Source organism: Drosophila eugracilis, unplaced genomic scaffold (assembly GCF_018153835.1).
Source record: "Drosophila eugracilis isolate 14026-0451.02 unplaced genomic scaffold, ASM1815383v1 contig_445, whole genome shotgun sequence".
Classification (NCBI taxonomy): Eukaryota; Metazoa; Arthropoda; class Insecta; order Diptera; family Drosophilidae; genus Drosophila; species Drosophila eugracilis.
Genome location: NW_024573311.1, coordinates 457,055 through 482,097, shown reverse-complemented (window position 1 = coordinate 482,097; position 25,043 = coordinate 457,055). Strand labels below are relative to the sequence as shown.

Here is a 25,043-nt window from a genome sequence, read left to right as displayed (position 1 = left end):
CAGGAGTGCTACCAGCATTTATTACCTTGATTTGTAAGCATTTTCATGGATTTTTCAACTTGTAGTGTAGTTTTTACTAAATTTTGTATATCATAGGTGGATTTATAATTTCTCTAATACTTTTGTGTATGGAAAAAGTTTATGCATACTTTGATGTAGCAAAATTGTGGGTGTTTTAAAAAGCGTACTTATGAAAAATTACTTTTTAAATTATTTTTTAAAAGTTTTATAATAAATCTATTGTAATTCAATAATGTTTCCCAATGGTGACCCATTCCACGCGTTCCAGACATGTCAAAAAATCTTATAAGGAATAAATGGAAAACTCCTAATGCAACTCTGTTCTCATTTTTTCCACTTCCTGTCACGCTGTATGTGTGTTCTTTCTTTCCTTTGATTCTGTTGCCGAAGCAAGGTAAGTTTTTCCTGTTGCTAAATGTTAAGTATCGTTTAAGTGAAATAAAACTCGTTAAAACGAAGTTAAAGTGGTCTTTTACACTTGTAAGCTGTTATGAGTGCATTACATGACTCTTTTATTGGAAAAAATTAAAATAATTGCAGTGCACATGTAACCTTAACGAGCAATTTCATATTGCTGTAAATACAAGTGAAAAAAAAAAATATTGTGAAAATTATATTTATAAATTAAGGTAAGTGAATTATGGCGTGATTAGTTTTCTGGATGGCCAAAAGAGCTTCCCCAGGAAACATATTTCGCACACTCTCTTCTTCCACATGTTATTAAACAATTGAATATATTTCAGCACTGGTCTCCAGAATTAACAAGTAATCATGCCGCAGAATGAGTATATGGAACGCCACCGCAAACTGTATGGCAGGCGGTTGGATTATGAGGAGCGGAAACGCAAGAAGGAAGCCCGTCTTCCCAAGGACCGAGCACGCAAGGCTCGCAAGTTACGCGGTATTAAGGCAAAACTCTTTAACAAGGAGCGACGCAATGAAAAGATTCAGATCAAGAAAAAGATCCAAGCCCACGAGGAGAAGAAGGTCAAGAAGCAGGAGGAGAAGGTTGAAGATGGAGCCCTGCCACATTATCTACTCGACAGAGGCATACAGTCCAGCGCCAAGGTTCTGTCCAATATGATTAAGCAGAAGCGAAAGGAGAAGGCAGGAAAGTGGGACGTACCCATTCCCAAAGTGCGCGCACAATCTGATGCAGAGGTATTCAAAGTCCTAAAGACCGGCAAGACGAAACGAAAGGCATGGAAGCGCATGGTAACTAAAGTTACCTTCGTCGGCGAGAACTTCACTCGCAAACCACCAAAGTTCGAACGTTTTATTCGACCAATGGGCCTGCGTATGAAAAAGGCCCATGTAACGCATCCAGAATTGAAAGCCACCTTCAATCTGCCAATCATCGGCGTCAAGAAAAACCCCAGCTCGCCTATGTTTACATCTTTGGGTGTAATCACAAAGGGTACAGTGATCGAAGTCAACATTTCAGAACTTGGATTAGTAACACAAACAGGAAAAGTTGTGTGGGGAAAATACGCACAGGTCACGAACAATCCAGAGAACGATGGTGTTATTAATGCAGTGCTGCTTGTCTAACCAACAATTTTTTCTACGTACTTTAAGAGTTTGCTTTAATAAACAAACATATACAAATTACTTTGTTTGATTTTCTTAGATTTATTATAATATAAGCTTTACCTTTGTCTTTTACATTTTTCTATACCTACGTATTCTTATTTCTTGCAGTTTGGTGACTGGAACACAAGATGCAGATCTTCGTTAAGACCCTCACGGGCAAGACCATCACTCTTGAGGTCGAACCTTCGGATACTATCGAAAATGTCAAAGCCAAGATTCAGGACAAAGAAGGAATTCCTCCAGATCAGCAGCGTCTGATCTTCGCTGGCAAGCAGCTGGAAGATGGCCGCACCCTCTCTGACTATAATATTCAGAAAGAGTCCACTTTGCACTTGGTGCTGCGTCTGCGTGGTGGTGCCAAGAAGCGCAAGAAGAAGAACTACTCCACCCCCAAGAAAATCAAGCACAAGAGGAAGAAGGTCAAGCTAGCTGTCCTGAAATACTACAAGGTACACACAACAATCTACCAACATCCGAAAACATTCTGATCTGTTCTTGGAATTCTTGAGTCTTGGTCTTGTGCTCTTTGGCTTAAGATTTGGATATCAGAGTGACTTCACCAGTGTCATGTATGACCTTAACAATTAATATATTCATGTGTTTCTCTACAGGTTGACGAGAACGGCAAGATCCACCGTCTCCGTCGTGAGTGCCCTGGTGAGAACTGCGGCGCTGGCGTCTTCATGGCTGCCCACGAAGATCGTCATTACTGCGGCAAGTGCAACTTGACATTTGTCTTCAGCAAACCAGAGGAAAAGTAATTCTGCTACATAACATGTACGTTTCCAGAAATCAAATAAAGGTAGTTATTGAATAAAAATTCAATTACAAAATGCATTCGGCTTTTTCATTTAATGGATTAAAATCAATCTTTTTGCCGTTGAAGAATAAATAGGCATTGGCAAGAGACTTTCGTCGGGTTTTTAAAATTTTCAAATCAATATATCATTCAGATGTATAGTTTATTGTGAAAATATTGAATACATTGTTAAAGCAATTTATTCTCGGACTTTGAGAAATGCAGTTTTTTAAATGCTTTACAACTTAAACATTGACTGTGTCAACATTTAGGCTCTTTAACAAAAATGTAAGAATGTCGGTGGCTTCCTCGATTCTCTTTGACGTTGGCTTGCCGGCTCCATGACCTGCCTTTTGATAAACCCGCAACAGAACCGGGTTGTTTTGGAAATTGGAATCGCGCACAGCTTCTTGAAGGGCCGCAATGAATTTCAGCGAATGTAAAGGACTGACACGATCATCATGATCGGCCGTCAGTATCAATGTAGATGGGTATTCTGTTTCGGCACCCTTCGGAGTGTGCACATTGTGCAGCGGAGAGTACTTGTACAGATTATCAAAGTGCTCCTTCTCCGATGGATTACCGTAGTCGGAGCACCAAGCATGGCCAATAGTGAATTTATGGAAGCGCAACATATCCATTACTCTGTGGAAAATATTTTTTTAATAATATACGATTTTCTGTTAGATAACGTAAATATACTAACCCAACTTGTGCCACAGCAGCTCCAAACAAATCCGGACGTTGGTTAATACAAGAGCCGACCAGAAGTCCACCATTGGAACCCCCTTGAATTGCCAATCGATCCTTAGTTGTGTACTTATTGTCGATCAAATACTCTGCCGCTGCTTGGAAGTCGTCAAAAACGTTCTGCTTGTTCAACAAACGACCACCATTGTGCCATTTCTCACCATATTCACCACCACCTCGCAGATTCGGGTATGCGAGCACACCATCAAAAGTGTCAATGAACATAAGTCTTTAGAGATTGTAGGATTAAATCAAAAGCATTTCGAACTGTACAGGAAAGTACATACCCTGAAAGTCCAAAGGATGGCAGCATACTGATGTTAAAACCTCCGTACCCGTAGAGAAGACACGGGCGTGGCTCAATGCTATCACGTTTTTTCCTAATTATAAACATCGGTACCTTTGTACCATCTTTGCTCTTATAGAAAATCTGTTCAACGGCGTAGTCTTCCCGACGAAAACCTTCCAAATTCAATTTAATTTCGCGAAATACAGTAGGCGAATGGTCAGGTGTCTTAAAATCATATTGATATATGGAGCCGGGGTTCAAAAACGATGAGAAGTTGTAGAAAATTTCGGAAAATTTCTTCTCTCCGGAGGTTCCCACAATGGTACCGATATCCAAGTCAAATTCCCTCAGTAGTTTTCCATCATTTAAGGAATTGACTTGCAAGACGCTCTAAATAGGTCGATGCAACAGAGTAAAGACTAAAGAAAGAGAGACACGATTTAATTTACTTACCTTCACGTCCCTTATGTAGCAAACAAGCAATTTATCAGCATCAACACATTTAACCCAGTCCAAAACATCCAAATTGTGTTCCTATATAATGTAAAAATGTTGTGACTTATCTTATCTGCGACTAAAAGCAAATTAATCATACAGGTATAAGCGTTTCCCATTTGTCCTCTTCTGGATTATTGAAGTCTATGGCAATAACTTGATAATTTGGTGCATTTTTGTTTGTACGGAAGAATACTTTTGAACCTTCGTTCGTGATATACTGGAATAATAAGTCATATATATGTTACTTAAAGTATGTTACTTAACAGAAACACCAGCTTACATCATAGTCTGCCTCAAATTTTTCGACTATTTTCTTGACAGCCAGTTTTGAGTTTATTTCCTGGCCTGGCGTAAGATCAGCATAGAACACTATATTGTCTCGGCAATCCTTAACAATAGCCAAAATCAAGTATTTTCCACAATCTGAGACTGTAGATTGTCTAAAAATGAATAATTAGTATAACCATTTTAATTCAAATTTTAGAATATCTTACATGCGCCATGAAGGTTCTTCGGGAAACTCGACCACAAGAGTATCCTTATCTTGACTTTCTCCCACCCGATGATAGTACAATTTCTGATTCTCGTTTTGTTTAGTCTCAGAACCATCAGTTTTTCCATCTTGATCGGGGTATCTCTGAATATACATTTAAATTTAAAATTGGACTGCTAAAGAAACTTTTCAAAACCTACACCGTAAAAGAATCCCTTATTGTCTTTTGTCCATGATATTTCAGAGAACTTAACCTTTTCGAGGACTTCGCTTAAATCTTTACCAGTCTCTGCATCTCTAATGAGAATCTTGATCCAATCGGAACCACTTTCACTCAGTCCATAGGCCATATATTTGCCATCTTCCGAAAAGGCCTTCTGAGTTAGGGCAATCGTACCGTCCTCCGATAAAGTGTTCGGATCGAGAAAAACTTTACTTTCACGTTCATCGCCTAGCGTTTTTTGCTGATACATAACACTTTGATTTTGCAAGCCGGTGTTCATAAAATAATAATAATAGTTGCCATATCGCATCGGGCATCCGTATTTGGGATAGTTCCAAAGCTTCGTAAGCTTGGAGTTAAGTTTCTTCCACTCGTCACCATTTTCAAGGAATGGCCGGCTTATGTTATTCTGGGCGTTGACAAATTCCTCAGTTTCCGTAGAGTCTGGATCTTCTAGCCAACGATACACATCCTTTATTGGGGTTCCATGGAAATCCTCCTCCACAGTTGCATCTTGTCGCGCAACTGGATAGGTGAGCTTTTTGGACAAAGTGCTTGACATGGCTCTAGTATCTATCAAAATTTATACACGTTTATATACAATAATTATTTCTTTATTAAGCACACGTAATCGGAATGCATAGCATACATATTTAAAATAGTACTTACAATTCAAAGGCAAGTCTCGATGAATGTAATTCCTTGATAGAGCTTTGGGTACAATTATTCGGCAAAATTGGCGAATTAGCAATGGACCTCGAAAAACGGTATGCATTTGCAAAATTATCAATGCAAAAATGTAAATCTAATTTTCGTCTGTCTCGATAATTATTAGGGGTACTCCAATAATTTCTCATATTATCGGTTTTGCTTAATATTTTTGTAAATACATGTATGATAATATTAATAATAATGGTAATATTTCTGTCAAAGTAAAACCTATTACATTTTTTCTTTAAAAGTCTAAAGATTTTTAATATTCTGAATTGATGGAAACATCGCTTTCCCTTGTAGTTTCAATGATATTCAAACTAAGATATGCGTTTATAGAATTACATAGCTTGAATCTATTTATGGTCTAAAAATAGAAACGCAACACCCTCTTCCCTTTGAATCTATTTATTTTTTATATCGTAAAATATGGAGTTTGGAATTTTAAGCCCAGAATTTTGTACCAAACGTTATTTGGCAACTTAGCTATTTAAATTTATCAATTTACTTTTAAGTTCGTATTTTATAATCATATTATTTAACTACAAGTGACTCGACAAATTTAGTTATGTTCTGAGAACTTTAAAATTAAAAACATCCATCGATAATACTATTAAATGTAATTAGCATGATTTTGGTAGAATCCCCTTTCGAAAATATCGAAAATGTCAGGTGTAAATAGACAACTGTGGCTCAAAATTAATCGGTCCGTGAACAGATTACCTCTGTTAGACCATATGTTTTGTTAATCGAGTTGAGTTGAAATATAAACACAACCGAGCAGATCTGTCCGTGATCCATGAATTGAGTCTGAAGTAGAAGCTCTTATTATTTAATTTAATTTTTTTAAAACAAGGAAGTGCTTTATTTGTTCGGTACGCAGCTAAGTTTTTATCTTTTGGTCCATCAATTATATGGGTAACACTGATTTTTTCCATATTTAATTTCCATATGTATGTTTTTTTGGTAAGCAACTTGTAGGTAAAAATGTATGTACATACATGTATGATCACATAAACAAATATTGTCCATTTGAATGTATTAAGTAAACTGACTTGTTATTATGTTATTATAAATTAAAATGTCATATTTATGGCTTATTATGCATGTAGGCGCCATTATGATATTGGAATATGTACATATAAATTAGCGTTTATTTTAAAGGGTTTACTATTACATTTGTTTCCTTTTAGCTGAATTGACATTTCTGGTAGAAGTGACCTTGCAAAAAATATTTTTTCGGGCTTATGACAAGTTTTGTTTCTTAGACCCAGCCTTCTAGAAGATATCCGACATACATATGTGAATTAATCAAAATACGGTTTTAAATTATTATAATTTTTAGATTTAACGGAATAATGATTTCCGAAGTGGATCTTGTAAATAAGGACAGTGCAGTTCGGGTTGCTGTCAGGTATGAAAAATATTAAAATTTGGTACCAATTTTTTTCTTCAAATTTTTAAAAATTTTAAAATTAAAATTTGTTTTTATTAGAATTCGACCTCAAAACTCTAGAGAGCTCATAGATATGTGTCGTATTTGTACGACAGTTAACTGTTGGAGAGCCTCAGATTTTTCTTGGATCGGACAAAGCATTTACTTTTGACTATGTCTTTGATACTAATTCCAATCAGGTAAAGTTTCCGATCTTAATTTGTATTTAAATTTAATTTACCACAATTTTTAGTGTGATATTTACTCGGAATGCGTTGAAAGATTGGTGGATAATACGCTGCATGGCTATAATGCCACTGTGTTAGCTTACGGACAAACAGGATCTGGGAAGACGTATACAATGGGCACTGGTTTCGAACATGACTCCGAATCATCCGAGTCTGTTTTACTTGGAATTATTCCACGGGCTGTCCAATCATATTTTTAGTGGTATCGAACAGTTGGAAGCTTCAAGCTCTTCGGAACTCCCAGCATCTGGTGGAAGTCCACAGTTTAGTCTAGCTGTTCAATATATCGAATTATATAACGAAGAAATCGTTGATCTACTAGACCCTTTCAACAAAAATACCAACTTTAAGATACATGAAGACAGCAGCGGGCAAATAACTATTTCTGGCGCATCAATAAAGCCAATTATACAACCTTTAGATGCCTTAAAGTAAGTTGAACCGTAGAAATTAGAAAACTGTCATCAAAGACGATTCATTTAATATAATTGATTTTTTTAGGTACCTTCAACAAGGAGCACTAGCTCGCACGACTGCTTCAACAAAAATGAACGATCAGTCGTCTCGATCACATGCTTTGTTTACAATTTTCGTTCGCAGACAGCGTTTACTTGCACCAAATGACAATGTTTCGGATAACGACTTGGAAACCCTGACATCCAAATTCCATTTTGTTGACTTAGCTGGTTCCGAAAGGCTCAAAAGAACCCAGGCCACCGGCGAACGGGCTCGCGAAGGTATATCCATTAATAGCGGGTTACTTGCATTGGGTAATTGTATTTCAGCGCTCGGTGATAAATCTAGGAGAGCTATGCACGTCCCTTACCGAGTCTCTAAGCTTACCCGTCTTCTCCAGGATTCGTTGGGTGGCAATAGCCAGACCTTAATGATTGCCTGCGTGTCGCCAAGCGATCGAGATTTTATGGAAACATTGAATACCCTGAAGTATGCAAACCGAGCACGGAACATTAAAAACAAAGTTAAGATTAACCAAGATCAGAGTTCTCGGACAATTTCCCAACTGCGTAGAGAAATTGCAGCATTGCAACTGGAGTTATTAGAATACAAACAGGTATTATCGACATTTTGTTAAATATTTAAAAAATTTGGTCATTCAAAGCATTATTTTCTTTTTAGGGTAAGCTTGTTGTAGATTGCGAAGGAAATACCGCCATCTCCGATACATTTAATGAGAATAAATTGCTTATGTCGGATAATAAAAGACTACAGCAACGCCTCAAAACGTTACAAAGCACGATTACTACTTTGACGGAGAGAAACGTGTATCTGAACACAAAATTTGATTCTAATAAATTGAATAGTAAGGAATGCTCTGATGACGAAATAACGAAAGTAATTGGCCAATATATGATGGAAATCGAACAACTTCAGACCAAACTTATAGAGTCCGAAGAATATCGAAAACAAATGGAAGCCAAAGTCGCATTTTTATCTAGAAACACTAAACCTGTTTATGACGGTAAATATTTTATATTTTTTTAAATATATTATTCCCTAACATAATTACATTCGAAATTTGTATATACAAAAAAAGTTGACCTGGTAGAAAAAGCTAAAAAAGATTTAGAAAGGGAAAGGGAGCTTCTGATGTCGCGATCTTTGCCAGGAACTCAAAATCAAAACGTCAGCGTTGAAGAACCTGAAGCTGGCAGTAGCGATTCCGAAGGTAAGAAAACATTAAAAATGGTTGAGTATTTATTAGTAAAAGGGGTTCAAAAAGTAAGGTGACCTTCAAATTTCGCGAATTTCAAATTTTCGATTATCGATTTTTTTGAAATTTGAAGAGTCACCTTACTTTTTGAACACACCTCGTACAAATGCATGTAAATGTATTTACAGGAGAGGGAGAAGTGGACAATTTGGAAACCATCGAAAACGATATAGAAATGAGAACCAAACTTATTAAGCAACTGGAGTTAACCAATGAAAGATGCGTTCTTATGCAAAGGTACTACGAGGACCAACTTAATATTTTGAAAAACAAAATCGGGAACACTCAAAAAGAACGAGACGATGTTTTGGCTAATATGGGTAAGCAAGAAAAACGAAAGGTATAATTTTTTAATGCTTAGAAATTTGTTTTTTTTAGCATCATCATTATCAACAAAGTCAAACGATAGCTTAGCAGAAGTTAAGTTAGAATTTGAAGCAAAGATAAGCAGCATGAAAATCCAGGTAAAGAAACTGCAAAACGCCCAAAGAGAACATATTCGACAACAGCAAAAAACCAAGTCTAATGAAATAAGAATAAGTAAAATGCGAGATGAGCTGATAGGTTTAAAAAACACAAAAGTAAGACAATAATTTTAGTTCTGTAAAAGAATTCTATAGAATTTGTTTTTTTTTTGTAGGTTAAATTAATGAATAAAATCACACAGCAATCAAACCTCCACAAAGAAGAAGACAGTCGAAAATCCAAGGAAATTGCTCAGCTACTGAAAGAACAGCGCCGTCAGAAAAATGCTGTAATATCTTTGGAAGCCAAAATAAATGCGAAAGAACAAATTTTGAAAAGAAAAACAGAGGAAGTTATTGCCCTTCGCAAAAGTCAAAGAGGAAAGTCCGGACAACGAGCACCTCCTCATTTAACTTCAAAAATTACCACATTAGATGGTTTCACATCCCGATCTGCACGACATCGTTGGGAAAATTTGTACCGCACAATATTACACGCAGCCAGAAACAGGCAACTTATCACGCAATTGGAAAAGGAGTTGGAACGGTTAATATTGGAGCGTGAAGATCTCTCCCGTGAACTGATTATAGCGCAAAATAATTCAGGTGCCGAAAAGCGGACGGAAGACTTCAATGAAGTGGACAATCTAAAAACAAACATAAGTTATATTCAGGAAAATATAGAGCATGTGCAGCAGGCTATAATGGAATTTGAAGACACAAAAGACACTGTACAGAGTGATGTTAATAAGATTCAGAGTGTTTTGGACGAAGTTGCAACTGTGGCGGAAGCCAAATTCATTCTACAGAAGTTTACCGACAGTTCCATTGTGATGTCTTGCAATTTGGCCATCGCCGAATCCCATTTACAAGAGAACGAGTCGCTATTAAAAGAAGCTAAGCAAGAAAGTAGCATCCAACAGCAAATATTACAACATTTCCTATCGCAAAACAGCAATGTACATATAGCCGACATATTTGATTCATTGAATCTCAAAAGCAGTAACCTTATAAGGAGTGTATGTCGCGGTTCTCAAAAGTCGTTGCTAAGCAATGCCACCTATGACATCCCACAAGACGATACGTTTTCAGAATCTACTCATGTGGAAATGCGGATGGCTAAGAGTAGGAGTCCTTCACCATTTGGAAATGCAGACCCGTAAGTTAAAACAGAGTACCATATAAAAAATAAATAAAATAAATAAATATTGTTCCTTATTAGTTTTGATAAGAGCCCCAAAGTGCGGAGACGGACTGCCAAACGACAAGATCTTCTTTTTGGGGATACTGAAATTCCAGAACAGGTAAAAGCATCTTATTTTTAATTAAAAGTTGTCTTTTGATGCAAAAATATGATTTCATCCAACAGACTATAAATAAAATGACGTGATTTAAAGATGAGGTCATATAAAAAAGCCACGATTGGAATTATAATATAGATTTATAACCTCCGGCGAACAAATATTTAAAAGACAGGGTCTTTTTAGAAGGTAACAATATATTTATTTTGTCTACGTGTGTATTTTAACGATATTTGTTAACTTCTAGTTGTAAAATTAGACTCCCAAATTAAAAAAAAATTTGGTAAAAATGAGTCGAGTTTTCTAGAAAATGAAGTAAGGAGCTTGTGGAATTGATGTCTTCCCAAACATAAAAAAAATTATAGAAAATATAATAATAATAATGTAATAATAAAATATAATCATAATCATATATTTATAAATTATTTTATTAGACTAATCAATAAAAATTCAACTTCCTAAAATGTAAAAAACGCTGTACTGTTTTACACAATTTTAAAATACCTATTGTCGGAGAAAGCATGTCAAGTAACTGATAGTGGCGTCACTGCCCATGTGAGGCCTTATAACCTAAATTTCTTCATAAGTAGCGAAATAATGTTCCGATTTGAAAAATCTATGGTAAATCGATAGATATGAACAGAAATAAGTTATACAACGTCAAACGAAGGCATTCATAATATTATTATAGACGCCACACTGTTCCGCGGTTCGTAGGCGTTAGAGTGGGCGTGGCCGGATAAAAACTCGTAGGAAGTTGCAGTGGCAATCCTAAAATACGTATTCTTAGGCCTAACTTTCTAGCTCTTTTTGGTTTTTCGGGTTTTGTACGCGTTAGGGTGGGCGTGGCTAGATGGAAAAAAACAATTCGTATTTGGGGCATCATAAAAATCTACATGTTTAATCCGAATTTTCTATCACTTATAGTTACCAAGATATAAGGTTTTCTTAAAAACGCGAAAACGGTCTTTTGAGCTTGGTGGACGTATGGGTGGGTGTGGCCAGATAGTACCACTAAAAGATGCTCTGGCATCCAAAGTTTATACATACTGAATTTCAACTTTCTAGCTCTAATAGTTCCCGAGATTTTAGCGATTAATGGGCGTTAGAGTGGGCGTGGCGGAATGCTGAAATAAACTTGCACCTCAAGAATCGTCATGCTTAATCTCAACTTTTACTCTACGAGTAACGGGTATAAACACTCGAGACTGGCGGAATAAGGCACTTACCTTACAAAAAATTAAAAAAAAATTTACAAAAAATTTAATGTTTATATTTTAATAAAATATTTTTATTAGAAAACATACTAAATTGGATACTTAATTGGGACAAAATAAAACGATTGATATTGCGAATATCCCTAACAACTTTCCTAGCAAGTTGTCTGCTATCTTGGCATTAATCGAACAATCGGTTTTTACCGGCATTTCTGCATCGACATTTGGCTTGTGTTTCCAGGTTCAATTGTTTGTTTTTAGCAATAACACACCTTTTCGTAATGACGGACACTACTGGACCGGCAGTACGCATGCCATGGTAATTTGTTAGTAGATTTTCAAGTTTTTCGAGTAAAATAAATTGATATCTTTAGGGTGGAGAAATATCGTCCAAATGGTCTAGATGATTTGATATCTCACGAGGAAATTATATCAACAAGTAGGTTTGGGTTTTCCGTCATATGATACCATCTTAATTGTCTTTCAAATGGTACTTACAGTAACCCGGTTCATAAGTCGCAAGCAACTGCCTCATTTACTGTTTTACGGTCCACCTGGTACAGGAAAAACAAGCACAATTTTGGCTTGTGCCCGTCAACTTTATTCCCCGCAGCAATTTAAATCCATGGTCTTGGAGCTGAATGCTTCGGATGACAGAGGAATTGGAATTGTGCGAGGTCAAATCCTTAACTTTGCCTCCACGCGAACCATATTCTGCGACACATTCAAACTGATTATTCTGGATGAGGCCGATGCCATGACCAACGATGCACAGAATGCTCTTCGCCGCATCATTGAGAAATACACGGACAACGTGCGGTTTTGTGTGATCTGCAATTATCTGAGTAAAATTATTCCGGCACTGCAGTCACGATGTACTCGCTTTCGATTCGCCCCACTGTCTCAGGATCAGATGATGCCCCGACTTGAAAAAATCATTGATGCCGAAGCGTAAGGTATTAAATCGCCAATAATTATTTTTTACTTTTTTTTTATATTTTTTTAGTGTTCAAATAACCGAAGATGGAAAGCGGGCCCTTCTAACACTTGCCAAAGGCGATATGAGAAAAGTTTTGAACGTTCTACAAAGTACCGTTATGGCCTTTGACAAGGTTAACGAGGATAATGTCTACATGTGCGTTGGGTATCCGTTGAGACAAGATATCGAAAAAATTTTAAAGGCCTTGCTATCTGGCAATAGCTTAGAGGACTCGTTTAAAAGTAAGATTGTATTCCGACAAGTAGATCTCATATAAATTTCTTATTTTTACGCAGCTGTCGAAAGTGCCAAGTATGCAAGGGGCCTTGCGTTGGAAGACATTATAACAGAGCTGCATTTATTTGTCATGAGACGTAAGTTTTTGACCATATCATTTTAATCTCAAGTTAATTATATATTCCAAACAGTTGAATTACCAATGTCCGTTATGAACCAGCTTATTGTCAAGCTGGCACTCATCGAAGAACGATTGGCCAAAGGATGCACAGAAGTTGCTCAAACGGCAGCCCTAGTGGCTGCCTTCTTTATTTGCCGTGACATGGTGTCAATGGAGAAGTAAAAAGGTTATTTTCGAACAATAGAGTAAAAATATTATTATAAATATTAACATATAAAAAACAACCATCTTTGTTTCCGTCTGTTGATACTTTTATATTTTTTCCCTGTGGACTGCGATGAAATGATGGCGTAGACTTCTTTTCGGTTGTTTCAGTTTTCAAACCTCACAAACGATTTTAAATAAATATGATTTACGATTTTAAATAATTATGAACTAAACTAAAACTTCATTGCTATCTCATGCAAGCAGGAGGCATTAGATGCAAAAGCTCTTAATCACAAATCAGCTTACATTTTTATACCCGTTACTCGTAGAGTAAGAGGGTATACTAAATTCGTTGAAAAGTATGTAATAGATAGAAGGAAGCGTTTCCGACCCTATCAAGTATATATATTCATGAGATTAACCATGACGATTCTTGAGATCCCGGGACAGCGCAAGTTTATTGCAGCATCCTGCCACGCCCACTCTAACGCCCACAAATCGCGAAAAACTAAAATCGCTGAAATATCGGGAACTATTAGAGCTAGAAAGTTGAAATTCAGTATGCAAAAACTTTGGGTGCCAGCGCATCTTTTAGTAGTACTATTATCTGGCCACACCCACCAAGCTCAAAATACGGTTTTCCCGTTTTTAAGAAAACCTTATATTTCGGTAACTATAAGTGATAGATAGATAGTAGAGTAAAAGGGTATACTAGATTCGTTGAAAAGTATGTAACAGATAGAAGGAAGCGTTTCCGACCCTATCAAGTATATATATTCTTGATCAGAATGAATAGCGAAGTCGATTGAGCCATGTCCGTCTGCCCGTCCGTCCGACCGTAAGAACGCTGAGATCTCAGGAACTATAGCAGATACAAAGTTGAGATTAACGATGAAGATTCTTGAGATCCCGGGACAGCGCAAGTTTATTACAGCATCCTGCCACGCCCACTCTAACCACAAATCGCGAAAAACTAAAATCGCTGAAATCTCGGGAACTATTAGAGCTAGAAAGTTGAAATTCAGTATGCAAAAACTTTGGGTGCCAGCGCATCTTTTAGTAGTACTATTATCTGGCCACACCCACCAAGCTCAAAATACGGTTTTCCCGTTTTTAAGAAAACCTTATATTTCGGTAACTATAAGTGATAGAAAGTTCGGATTAAACATGTAGATTTTTATACCAAATACGAACTGTTTTTTCCCTTTTAGCCACGCCCACTCTAACGCCTACAAGCCGCGGAACAATGTGGCGTCTATAATAATATTATGAATGCCTTCGTTTGACCTTGTGTAACTTATTTCTGTTAATATCTATCGATTTACCAAAGATTTTTCAAATCGAAACATTGTTTCTCTACTTATAAAGAAATTTAGGTTATAAGGCCTCACATGGGCAGTGACGTCACTATCAGTTACTTGACATGCTTTCTCCGACAATAGGTGGCGTTAGGGTAATTTCAACTAGCAAAATGAATATTTTAAAATTGTGTAAAACAGTAATGGGTATCTTATAGTCGCGGCACTCGACTATAGCGTTTACCCTTGTTTTAAAATAAATTAATAAAAAGCTTAATAAATTACTTAACATCATTAACAGGTTCATATGGTTGCTATATAGCAAATATTTTTATATTAATAATTTAACGATAAGGTCTTTATTTTGCCATGCACAAAAATTCATGGTTTTTTAAAAACAAACAATTATTAATTATTAATTAATTTAAGCCATTGGTGGAAACTTTCGATCTTCTCGAAGACATCGCGGTCCTTGTCACGGCACCATACATCATCTGGTTTTAGATTCAAGCGCTGCAAAGACTCGGGCGATTTGTCCTGGATGCGGGGGTCGTCCTCGTTAAACCGCAAGACTGTTGAACCGGTACACTTGCCCATGCATTTCCCGTGTTCAAAATCGTAGATAACCAGATAAAAATATGGTTCATCAAAACAGCGAAAATACTCTTTAAGCACTAGTAAAGAACTCGGATCTTCTGTCAAGATAGACTTTGACTGTGGAAAATCAGAAAACTCTTCGACTGAGTTAAGGTTTGGCGAGTTAGAAATTTCATTCAATGGCTCCCGCAGCGGAGAGACAGGGATCTCGATTAATGGCTCTGTTGGCAGCTTATCGATATTTTGTGGTGGGGTCTTGCTCGAGGAATTTGTGCTGGGAATCACTGTTATGATGCTGCACGCGGAACTGGTTTCGTAATCATCGTCGTCATCAGAGAAAACAGGTGCCTGGGTTTCGGGCAGGGAGGGTACGTCCGGGCCGACCTTTTGAATATAAAAAGAGGCATTCAAATGGCCCTCAGAGCCATTGATAGACTCATCCATATTACGGGTTGGACTCTTTGCAACCCTTAGCTCAACGTCTAGGCAGTCGGTGCACTTGAATTCGGTGGACTCGGTTCCCTTTTGCAAGCGCATGTTGCCAATCAAGCACTTGAAATGTACACCAGTCGAGGCGCATAATTTACAGGATAGAATCAGCCAACTGTTTTTATTATAAGTCCTACCGTTGGGACACAGGCATTGATCATGATCACATCGCACGATACGCTCGTAGAGCTCCCTGTATGCGTTTCGCTGCTTTTCCCACATTGCATCGCGATCCGGCACGAATATCGACTGCAGACGTATTAAATTCCGGAAATCCTTAGATCGACACCAAATGCAAAGCAGGTAATATCCAGAAGATAGGGCGTAGCGACGCATACAGGACTTATGGGCGAATCCTCGACGACAGCAATCTCCGTAGGCAATATTGTACAACTTAAATTGGCAGATTGATCGTAAGCAGATGTCACAAATGCGGTTTTTAGGCGGATTGGACACCAGTTGGAGTTTGTAGTCATCCATCGGGGTGCAGGAATCGCAGTAGCTCCAAAACTTGTGAATGAACTCAAAGGTGCATTGATTTTCAATACCACACTTTAAATGAAATATGGCCGAACATCTATGGCACTGGATACTAGCACCCATCTTCATGCAGTAGTAGCACTTCCTCTTCCTTGCGGCGGCTGCCTCAGCACGGATATCACGCAATAGAAAGCCCAGAATTCCACTAGAATCGCTGCCGCGCTGCGGTAAATTGGTCGAGAGAAGCTGTCGTAGTGGACCATATCAATAAATGTCCATTATTTGGCTATCTATCTACCGACGACTGAACGCACTTACCAGGCAATAATAGTGTACCCGAAGTTGTCTGACGACCATCATTTCGCCGTAGAGCACCTCATCGTTGTCTTTAAACCGACATATCTCACAATGTAGCTCCATTTGAAAACAGGCCGCTTTTAGGATAGAAATATAAGAGTGACCGAATACTTTTATTAACTTATTCTCAACCTGAACATGTTTTGATTTTAAAATCGTTTACTAGATAGTCCATTAAATTAAGACAAAATCGTATAAAAACATAATCGCTAAGGACAAATGCAACTCAAAAGTAGACAGATGGAATACGAAAATAATTTTAAAATAAAGCCAATATTTAAATTTGGATTTCATTTTTTTGTTATATACAATTTTTTAAAAATATATATTGTAAAATGAACTTTGCTGCTAAATAATAAAGTATATATAAAACAACAACAACAAAATAGATATTTTTTAATTGCACTTTGTTTTTGTTCCATTTTTATCGTTTCGTACGGTACCTAATATTGTCGGGGCTACCTAGACGAACTTTAAAAGAACAGAGTTTATATTAAACAAAATATCCCTGTTTCGCTAATTGATTGTGAATCACGTACCGTATCCTCATTCATATCACCAAGCTCAACCATTTTTTTTTGTTTTTGCAAACAATTGCTTGGAGAACGTTAAATTGGGCGTATCGGGCTGTTTTCACCTTAAATAACATGGCTGCCGAGATAAAACCAGCGCAGCGAACCAACAATGATCGCTTTAACACCTCCAAAAAGCCAGAATTGCTGAGTAAGCTGGAAGGGCAGCAGCGACGATGTGAACGCAGCAATTCTTATTCCTGGGGAAAACGGCGTAATTAGCGTTTCAGATGATAAGTGCGTACTTATCCCTCATATATATCCTTTTATACGCTTTACATGCTTATGTTTTTATTAAATAGGACCGTTCGGGTCTGGCTGAAACGCGACTCCGGACAATATTGGCCAAGTATTTGTCAATATATGCCTTCCGGCTGCACGGCCATCGAATATGTCCCGGAATCCCGACATTTGTACGTCGGCCAAGAGAACGGAACAGTAACTCAGTACGCTCTATCCGAAGACTGCAATCGCCTGTCCTTCTTGCGGGATTACTTGTCCCATCAAGCCAGAGTTGTGGCCGTAGTCTTTTCGAAAACCCACAAGTGGGTTCTTTCTGCCGGCAAAGATAAACAATTTGCCTATCATTGCACGGATAGTGGCAAACGAGTGGGCGGATACAATTTTGAGACTCCATGTACGGCACTCCAGTAAGTATGATAAATTATTGAGAGAAATGACAATGAAATAAAGATGTCATTTAATTTGATTAAGCTGCAGTTTCTTAAGACATTCTCACTTTCGTAATATGATTATTTAATATTCTCAACTTGAGGGCCTAAAGTATATAAAAACAACTAGTTTATGTCCTCGTTCTGTGTCTTAAAATTAATTATGACGATGAAAATATAATTTCTCAAATATGATCTTTTTATAGATTTGATGCATTAGCCAAGTACGCCTTTATTGGCGATCACGCTGGACAAATAACAATGTTACGATGTGATGTGCAAGGAGTTCAACTGATTACGACTTTCAAAGGACATTCAGGTAAGCATAACACAAAATAGATTTTATAAGTTTAATGTATAAACAATTTTACATATTTTAGCGGAAATCCGTTGCTTGAAATGGGTCGAAGGCCCCCAACTCTTATTTAGCGGCGCCTGCGATCAGTCCGTCATAGTTTGGGATGTCGGTGGCAAACGTGGGACTATTTACGAGCTGCAGGGACATAGGTAGCTGACTACAAATAATATATAAAAATGTTATGACTTATCTGAACTTCTGTTCATGCAGCAACAAAGTTTCTGCCCTGGCCTATGCAAATCAAACCCAACAACTGATAAGCTGCGGCGAAGACTCGGTAGTGGTTTTCTGGGAAATGAATGCAATGCGGAAAGAAGTTCCTGGCTGGGTTGAGTCCAACAACTGCCAGCTTTGCTCCAGGCCCTTCTTTTGGAACTTCCGTTCCATGATGGATCAAAAGCAGCTAGGTTATGCACATTTTAAATTAGGAAGTGTCTGCATGTCTTAACATACACTTCCTTTACAGGAATCCGACAGCATCATTGTCGCCACTGCGGCAAAGCCGTCTGCGACAACTGTTCAACCAATCGTATTAATATACCTATAATGGGCTTCGAGTTTGATGTTCGTACCTGTGATCCGTGCTACAAACAACTTCAGACCGCTGAACGACCCTCACTGGCTTCATTTAATGACGTCAAGCACTCGATTGTCTACATGGACCTTGACGAGGATAGGAAGCGCCTGTTGACAGTTGGTCAGGACAGACTCATCAAGATCTGGGATCTTTCCAGCATCTGGGCATAAAACATCCTGTACGCACACGCATTAAACCCAAGTCGACGTACCAAAGGTATAATCATTCACAAGGAGTTTCGGTCTTAACTGAAAAATCCAATAATGGAACTATGTGGCTGGCGACAAAAAATCCAGCCCGTGTTCTCATATATTTTGATGTAAAGCAATAATTATTGTAATGTACGTATGCTTACATTAAACACATAAATACAAGAATCCATCGATAAAATAATGTGGTGCTCTATTGTTTTCTAAGTAAGTTTTATTGTGTTGACGGTATACCTAATAACCACCCCTGCTTGGTGGTGGTGCTCCTCGGATCATGCTTGGCGGCGGGCCACGCATTGGTGGAGGAGCGCCGCGACCCATATTTCCTGGCATCGAAGGCATACCGCCGGGAATCATTCCCGGTGGTGGAGCTCCCATCATCGGGGCCCGGGGCACTCCCCGCCCCATAGGAGCCATGTGCTGTTGAGCTGGTCCACCCACGCCTCTCACGGGTCCTTGGAGACCTGCTGGCACGGCAGACATATTGATGGGCACACCCCGTCCGGCAACTCGACCAAGTCCAGGGCCAGGAGCTGCTCCAGGAATGGGAACTCGGGGCAGGCCCTCCTCCGGTGGCGGAGGACCTTCCACCGTCAAGGAAACTATATTCTCGCCACGCAGTAATACGAACCCTAGAACCCTTTTTTCCTCTCGTTCCGGCACTTTGGAATTCTTCGAACGTATTTTCCGGAACTCCTCGCAATCTCCTAAGATCAAGTTCATGTGTTTGTCAAAGGCTTTAAAAGTTCCGATGAAAGTCCGAGAGTCCTGCAGAACGATTCGCACCCGATAATTCAGGTGCTGAATCATTTTGTTGTTCTTGCCGATAGTCTAAAAAGCAAGAGGTGAAATAATTTATGAAATAATAGCAAGCCGCATTTATGATTACAAGTCGCGCCATTTTTTACAAGTCTCAGTCCTATTTTAAAAATCATTATTAATTTGCAATAATGAAATAAATCTCTGATCTTCAACTAAAAAACTAAATATAATTTGATATATTTGAAAATGTGGCGTATAACTAATTTACAAAACAATTTATTTATTTAGATTATTTTTCGCGTGCACATTTGTATGTACATATGCATGTATGTGTATCAATGTAAATATGGAACCCTAACCGCGAAAGTAATATAAAATAGACTGTACGAAATAAACTGAACTAAACGAAATTAAATACTTTGAAATTGAAAAACTCTCTTTGTACTTACCATTTTATTGGTTTTCTATAATTTAACTGCTGGTAAATAAAATATAGATGCCGGATCCTCAACACGGCGTTTTTCGACTACTATAAAGTACAAATCGAATACTGTTTAATGTATTTGGTATATTGTAGTATATTACAATCGTTACTATCGAATACATATGTATTATATACATATGCAAGCAAAAACAATTACTCCAAACAATGCCTATTGAAATTTTTGTGTTAAATGTGTGCAGGAGTTTAAAAATCTGCAGAAATGAACAGTTATGTAATAGATTTATAATAAAACACATACAAACAGATAGATATTTATTACAAAATTCGGTCAGTTTAACATTGTTTTCCAGATAGAGGAGCAGAATAAAACTGTTGAAGGTAATAGATGCTATTGCATTATGCCACCAAAATAGTTTTGTTTACATTAAATGTACTTTAAAAGCTGACAGTACTTCATAAAAGTTTAAAAAAAGGCTGCCAACATCAACTTATTTCATATTCTATACGATTTACTGAAACTTCTTACTTGTTATCGAATACTTCTCCAGCACAGAACATTTGCCATCCCTGGATAAATGTATAAAGTCGGAACCACGACTCACTGTTCACATGCGGCCACGTCATTTGAACTCTCTTCGGTTCTCTCATTTATGCTGACATTCTGAGAAGTTTTTTGAGGAAGCGGTAAAGCCCTCAGTTTTTTACTCGTTGGCAAATTAAGCGAAAAATAATTTTGGTAACGTATGCAGCTGTTTAAACGCCGGACAACTCCCATTTCTATAGCTTACTTTTCAATATATTTTAGGGGTGCGTTCTAACACGCAGCAAAAAGGCAAAAGCAATAGAAACTACACCAAACAACAGCCGAGTCGACGAATAAGATCAGGATGAATATTTTCCGATTTGCTGGGGATCTTTCGCATGTGTTTGCCATTATAATATTGCTGCTTAAGATATGGAAGACCCGCTCGTGCGCCGGAATTTCGGGCAAGTCTCAGATTCTGTTCGCAGTGGTCTACCTGACGCGTTACCTGGATCTTTTTACCACCTACGTGAGCCTGTACAACTCGGTGATGAAGGTGCTCTTCTTGGCCACGTCCGGTGCCACAGTATATTTGATGTACGTTAAGTTTAAGGCTACTTACGACCACAACCACGACTCCTTCCGCATCGAATTTCTCTTGATACCATGCGCCTTGCTCTCGCTGGTGATCAATCATGAGTTTACCGTCATGGAAGTGCTTTGGACCTTTTCCATCTACCTGGAATCGGTGGCCATCCTACCACAGCTCTTCCTGGTCAGCAGAACCGGTGAAGCCGAGTCCATCACGAGCCACTACCTCTTCGCCCTGGGATCATACCGTGCACTTTACTTGCTCAACTGGGTTTACCGGTATATGGTCGAGTCGCATTACGACCTTATCGCGATCTTCGCCGGAGTTGTCCAGACCGTTTTGTACTGCGACTTCTTCTACTTATACATTACCAAAGTTCTTAAGGGCAAGAAACTACAGCTGCCGGCATAAGTGCATAAATGTGGGGCATTTGTTTATTGGTACACATCATCAATCGAGGTCGAAGAAAACAAGCAAAGAATCCACGGGCCGTTTGACAACGCGTATTTAGTTCATACTATACAGAAGATACAGAATCGAGAGGAGCGCTTAAGTTGTAATTATTTTATGAGAAATAAACCGAAAATCGGAAGTCAAATTATCTTGCAATATCGACACCGTACATTGGAAATGTAACAAATGTATTAATCTCCGTTTTCCGAGTTGCACACACTCGGCTCTCACAAATTTTGAAATCCAAAAATATTTAAACAGTACGAGATAACGTTATAATTACCGATCATTAAATTTTTTTCTCTTAAGCGAGGGGTTAATCGATCTACAACAATATCACAAAAGAAGTCATAGATTTCTTTGTATAATTTAGACTTAAAAGATACCCTTTAAATAGCTTTTAAACCGACTGTATCCTAAAAATTCGAGTAAGTTTAAGTCTTATTTTGTGGCTATTCGTACAGTTAATAATGAGCGATGTCAACATATAATAGATATTTTTGATTAACAGGTCGCAGGATCGTAGAAACTTCATCTGCGAGATGTTGTGCACAATTTTATTGGATTCCAAATATATGTATTAAATTATGTCTGCCACACCCTTTTCGCCTTGCACGCTTCCTAGATTTACCAATAAAACTAAAAAATTAATTTAAATGATAATTTACAAAAACAATACAAAATAATGTGGCATAAACAATATTTTAAAAACTTTTGCAGATATTATATTATACAAAAAAAAAAAAAAAAAAAAATCCTTTATTTATCAGATGAGAAGTTTCAAAGGACGATTAAGAAAGAGGGAAGAAGTTATGAGGAAATTTTTATTAGTTATATATTACATAACTAATCAAACTCTTAATATTTGTTTCTTGAGCTTTTTGGAGAGTTCTACTACTTTTATATTACAAATTTAAAACACAAATTAACATCTAATTATATCTTTTTAAGAACTTTCAATTTAAATAGAAAAGAAAATTAATTCGCTTTATTGCATCAATTATATTTTGGGGAATACCATTAACAAGTATTTGTTAAACTTAATAACATTTCGAATCCGGTCACACTGGAAGTTATTCATGTAACCAAAACAAAATGGGAAGAATTGCATTCTTAAATCGCTTAATGGTCCAAAAAACCACTGTCAGAAATTTGTTCCAGTTTGGAAAAACTAAGGGGTATTGAGTTACTATTTTTCTTTAATTATACATAGGGACTTTATAAAAAATGGGTGTACTTACAGAGATACTGGAAAATATGAACAGATAGTTTCCACTGGCCTGGTTTCTCCGGAACGAAGTGTTCCCAAAGACATTGAAAAGCCAGCGTACCACTTTAAAAAAATGTCACCGGGCAATACTTTGGGATCCCCAGAAATCAAAACGTCAAATCAGATAGATGCAATGCGTATGAGCGGAAAACTAGCAGCACGAATATTACGTGAATGTGGTAAATTAGCAACAGTTGGCACAACCACCGATGAGATTGACGCCTTTGCACACGGTAGAATTATTGAATCAAAAGCCTATCCCTCACCTCTGAGATATGCCGGTTTCCCAAAGTCCATCTGCACCTCTATTAACAACATCGCCTGCCACGGAATACCAGATGACCGGCAGTTGGCCAACGGCGATATTATTAATATTGACGTAACAGTCTTTTTAAATGGCTACCATGGCGACTGCTCAGAGACATTTCTGGTGGGCGAGGTGGACGAGCGGGGAAGCTTCCTTGTGGAGGCCACTAGAACCTGTCTAGATCACTGCATTTCTCTGTGTGGCCCTGGCGTAGAATTTAATGAGATAGGAAAGTTTATACAAAGATATTGCGACGAAAGAGGCCTTGAATCGATTGCTGCTTTTATAGGACACGGAATAGGAAGCTATTTTCATGGTCCCCCTGAGATATTACACTACTGTAGGTTTCCTTGATCGCAAATTATAATACGCCTTTATTAATACTTAAATCACAGACAATGAACTTCCTGGAAAAATGCAGCCTGGCATGACCTTTACTATTGAACCCATTCTGTCTTTGGGCGGATCAGACATAGGGGTCTTGGAGGATGGCTGGACGGCGATAAGTTTGGATGGCGCACGTAGCGCCCAGTTTGAGCACACCATTCTGATTACCGAGACAGGAACCGAGATACTTACAAGAGACCAATAGAATCATTTTATGTACATGATGAATTTTTATTCGTGATTCCCATAAAGTACTGAATGAGTTTTGGGTGGCAGTCTTGTGCATTTGGTGCCGTTGTAACCGTCGAATCCGTGTGATAGGTGCTCGTTTTTCGCTTACAGAAGCATTAAAGGCTTAACTACAAATAGCATTGGACTTTTGCACTGGCTTCTGAATGGGGAGGAAGAGCTTGAACTCCGGCGGTAGCTCGTCCTCCGAGTAGAGGCGATCGGAGAAGTACACGCGTCTGATGCGACAGTTTGCATGGATCTGTACACGGAGTGTTTCCACATAGTTAGTGCCGTATGCACGACGGGTGAAGTCGGACAAGTTGAATTGAATCTGGTTCCACCCCTCATCCAATCGCATGGGCATGGTGCAAATAAACGGCTTGACACGAGTTGTCGACTGATAGTTACTGGCCCTGAACCTTCGCCGCACGTTTTTATCATCCAGAACCTATTTAAGGGAGGAAATCATTAAATTACTGGCTTGTAAAAGTTGAATTCAACGATTACCTGAACTTCAAAGGTGAAATATTTCTTCATGTTCTTGATGATCATCACCAAGAAGGGTAGTTTGATGCCCAGAGTCTTCTTCGGGTCGGCCGGACATGTTATAAACGTGGTGCTGACGTTGGTTCCAACTATTTCAAGAACGAGGCTCTGTATATCGTTGTCGGTAATTCGTTTTATGTGCCCATTACGCACTTTTTTATCCCACAACTGCAGAGGCTTCGAGCCAATACTGTACAGAATCGATAGGAATCCTGATTGGAAAGTATTTTTGAACATGTCGCGATTGCAGTGCAGTGGCCGGTTTGCCCACAGATAGAATAGTTTTTTGCAAATTTATATAGGGCCAGTAAAAGTTGGCCAATAATTTTTGCACAGCCGAAACTCGTACAAACGACTAACATCAATACGGAACTATACTATTTTTTTCATGTCAATAAGTTTGTTTAGCATGGCATTCTGTTGTTGCCATAACAATTCATCGTTTGAAAAATACTTGTTCGTTTATGCGAAGTTTGAAATTATGAAAAGAGCCAGTTCACGTTGATATATTTTTGGTCTATTCCATAGATTTCTCTTACTTATGAGACGGTGGAAAAGAAATGATTTGGCAGTTTTATTTCTTAAATTTATCATATTCTCA

General features: G+C 38.0%; 11 protein-coding genes across 12 annotated transcripts; 7 read left to right on the top strand and 4 right to left on the bottom strand.

The window, feature by feature from the left end:
* Positions 1–341: 341 nt before the first annotated feature.
* LOC108110786 (ubiquitin-40S ribosomal protein S27a) lies at positions 342–2,451 on the top strand. The gene is made up of 3 exons (XM_017220006.2): positions 342–415; positions 1,723–2,063; positions 2,226–2,451. Exons 2-3 carry the CDS (start codon positions 1,743–1,745, stop codon positions 2,373–2,375), a joined length of 471 nt encoding a protein of 156 aa, XP_017075495.1. The 5' UTR covers positions 342–415; positions 1,723–1,742; the 3' UTR covers positions 2,376–2,451.
* On the top strand, positions 793–1,629 carry LOC108110785 (ribosome biogenesis protein NSA2 homolog). The gene has a single exon (XM_017220005.2). It carries the CDS (start codon positions 793–795, stop codon positions 1,570–1,572), a length of 780 nt encoding a protein of 259 aa, XP_017075494.1. The 3' UTR covers positions 1,573–1,629.
* Positions 2,452–2,557: 106 nt separating the features above from the next.
* LOC108110784 (prolyl endopeptidase) lies at positions 2,558–5,497 on the bottom strand. Its single transcript, XM_017220004.2, has 9 exons — positions 5,336–5,497; positions 4,644–5,239; positions 4,445–4,587; positions 4,231–4,390; positions 4,048–4,167; positions 3,906–3,986; positions 3,451–3,842; positions 3,120–3,392; positions 2,558–3,058 (listed from the first exon to the last, which is right to left on the bottom strand). Exons 1-9 carry the CDS (start codon positions 5,439–5,441, stop codon positions 2,659–2,661), a joined length of 2,271 nt encoding a protein of 756 aa, XP_017075493.2. The 5' UTR covers positions 5,442–5,497; the 3' UTR covers positions 2,558–2,658.
* A 610-nt stretch (positions 5,498–6,107) lies between these two features.
* On the top strand, positions 6,108–10,769 carry LOC108110783 (kinesin-like protein KIF21A). Its single transcript, XM_017220002.2, is given in 14 exon segments — positions 6,108–6,252; positions 6,723–6,791; positions 6,873–6,930; positions 6,932–7,012; positions 7,066–7,248; positions 7,250–7,491; positions 7,562–8,132; positions 8,198–8,540; positions 8,616–8,747; positions 8,921–9,112; positions 9,171–9,373; positions 9,433–10,415; positions 10,479–10,560; positions 10,626–10,769. Coding segments are annotated over 13 exon segments (3,147 nt in total). The 5' UTR covers positions 6,108–6,252; positions 6,723–6,735; the 3' UTR covers positions 10,647–10,769.
* A 1,190-nt stretch (positions 10,770–11,959) lies between these two features.
* On the top strand, positions 11,960–13,532 carry LOC108111168 (replication factor C subunit 5). 2 transcript variants are annotated; one of them, XM_017220547.2, is made up of 7 exons: positions 11,960–12,093; positions 12,149–12,213; positions 12,275–12,725; positions 12,781–12,995; positions 13,050–13,127; positions 13,182–13,337; positions 13,466–13,532. In XM_017220547.2, the coding sequence occupies exons 1-6, from the start codon at positions 12,056–12,058 to the stop codon at positions 13,331–13,333; spliced, it is 999 nt and encodes a 332-aa protein (XP_017076036.1). In that variant the 5' UTR covers positions 11,960–12,055; the 3' UTR covers positions 13,334–13,337; positions 13,466–13,532. The 2 variants fall into 2 exon arrangements, with proteins under 2 accessions (XP_017076036.1, XP_017076035.1); XM_017220546.2 differs by having other exon boundaries at positions 13,182–13,532.
* Positions 13,533–15,002: 1,470 nt separating this feature from the next.
* On the bottom strand, positions 15,003–16,719 carry LOC108111167 (G2/M phase-specific E3 ubiquitin-protein ligase). The gene is made up of 2 exons (XM_017220545.2): positions 16,501–16,719; positions 15,003–16,428 (listed from the first exon to the last, which is right to left on the bottom strand). The coding sequence occupies exons 1-2, from the start codon at positions 16,600–16,602 to the stop codon at positions 15,025–15,027; spliced, it is 1,506 nt and encodes a 501-aa protein (XP_017076034.2). The 5' UTR covers positions 16,603–16,719; the 3' UTR covers positions 15,003–15,024.
* Positions 16,720–17,038: 319 nt separating this feature from the next.
* On the top strand, positions 17,039–19,110 carry LOC108110820 (WD repeat and FYVE domain-containing protein 2). Its single transcript, XM_017220055.2, is given in 7 exon segments — positions 17,039–17,273; positions 17,275–17,348; positions 17,414–17,761; positions 17,989–18,101; positions 18,163–18,289; positions 18,351–18,547; positions 18,607–19,110. Coding segments are annotated over 7 exon segments (1,227 nt in total). The 5' UTR covers positions 17,039–17,186; the 3' UTR covers positions 18,888–19,110.
* A 20-nt stretch (positions 19,111–19,130) lies between these two features.
* On the bottom strand, positions 19,131–20,248 carry LOC108110824 (small nuclear ribonucleoprotein-associated protein B). Its single transcript, XM_017220059.2, has 2 exons — positions 20,138–20,248; positions 19,131–19,757 (listed from the first exon to the last, which is right to left on the bottom strand). Exons 1-2 carry the CDS (start codon positions 20,138–20,140, stop codon positions 19,161–19,163), a joined length of 600 nt encoding a protein of 199 aa, XP_017075548.1. The 5' UTR covers positions 20,141–20,248; the 3' UTR covers positions 19,131–19,160.
* Positions 20,249–20,731: 483 nt separating this feature from the next.
* LOC108110823 (ER lumen protein-retaining receptor) lies at positions 20,732–22,289 on the top strand. Its single transcript, XM_017220058.2, has 2 exons — positions 20,732–20,869; positions 20,939–22,289. The coding sequence occupies exon 2, from the start codon at positions 21,021–21,023 to the stop codon at positions 21,657–21,659; it is 639 nt and encodes a 212-aa protein (XP_017075547.1). The 5' UTR covers positions 20,732–20,869; positions 20,939–21,020; the 3' UTR covers positions 21,660–22,289.
* A 433-nt stretch (positions 22,290–22,722) lies between these two features.
* LOC108110822 (methionine aminopeptidase 1D, mitochondrial) lies at positions 22,723–24,031 on the top strand. Its single transcript, XM_017220057.2, has 3 exons — positions 22,723–22,879; positions 22,945–23,618; positions 23,674–24,031. Exons 1-3 carry the CDS (start codon positions 22,797–22,799, stop codon positions 23,868–23,870), a joined length of 954 nt encoding a protein of 317 aa, XP_017075546.2. The 5' UTR covers positions 22,723–22,796; the 3' UTR covers positions 23,871–24,031.
* LOC108110825 (cilia- and flagella-associated protein 20) lies at positions 23,873–24,926 on the bottom strand. The gene is made up of 2 exons (XM_017220061.2): positions 24,404–24,926; positions 23,873–24,344 (listed from the first exon to the last, which is right to left on the bottom strand). Exons 1-2 carry the CDS (start codon positions 24,677–24,679, stop codon positions 24,021–24,023), a joined length of 600 nt encoding a protein of 199 aa, XP_017075550.1. The 5' UTR covers positions 24,680–24,926; the 3' UTR covers positions 23,873–24,020.
* Positions 24,927–25,043: the final 117 nt, after the last annotated feature.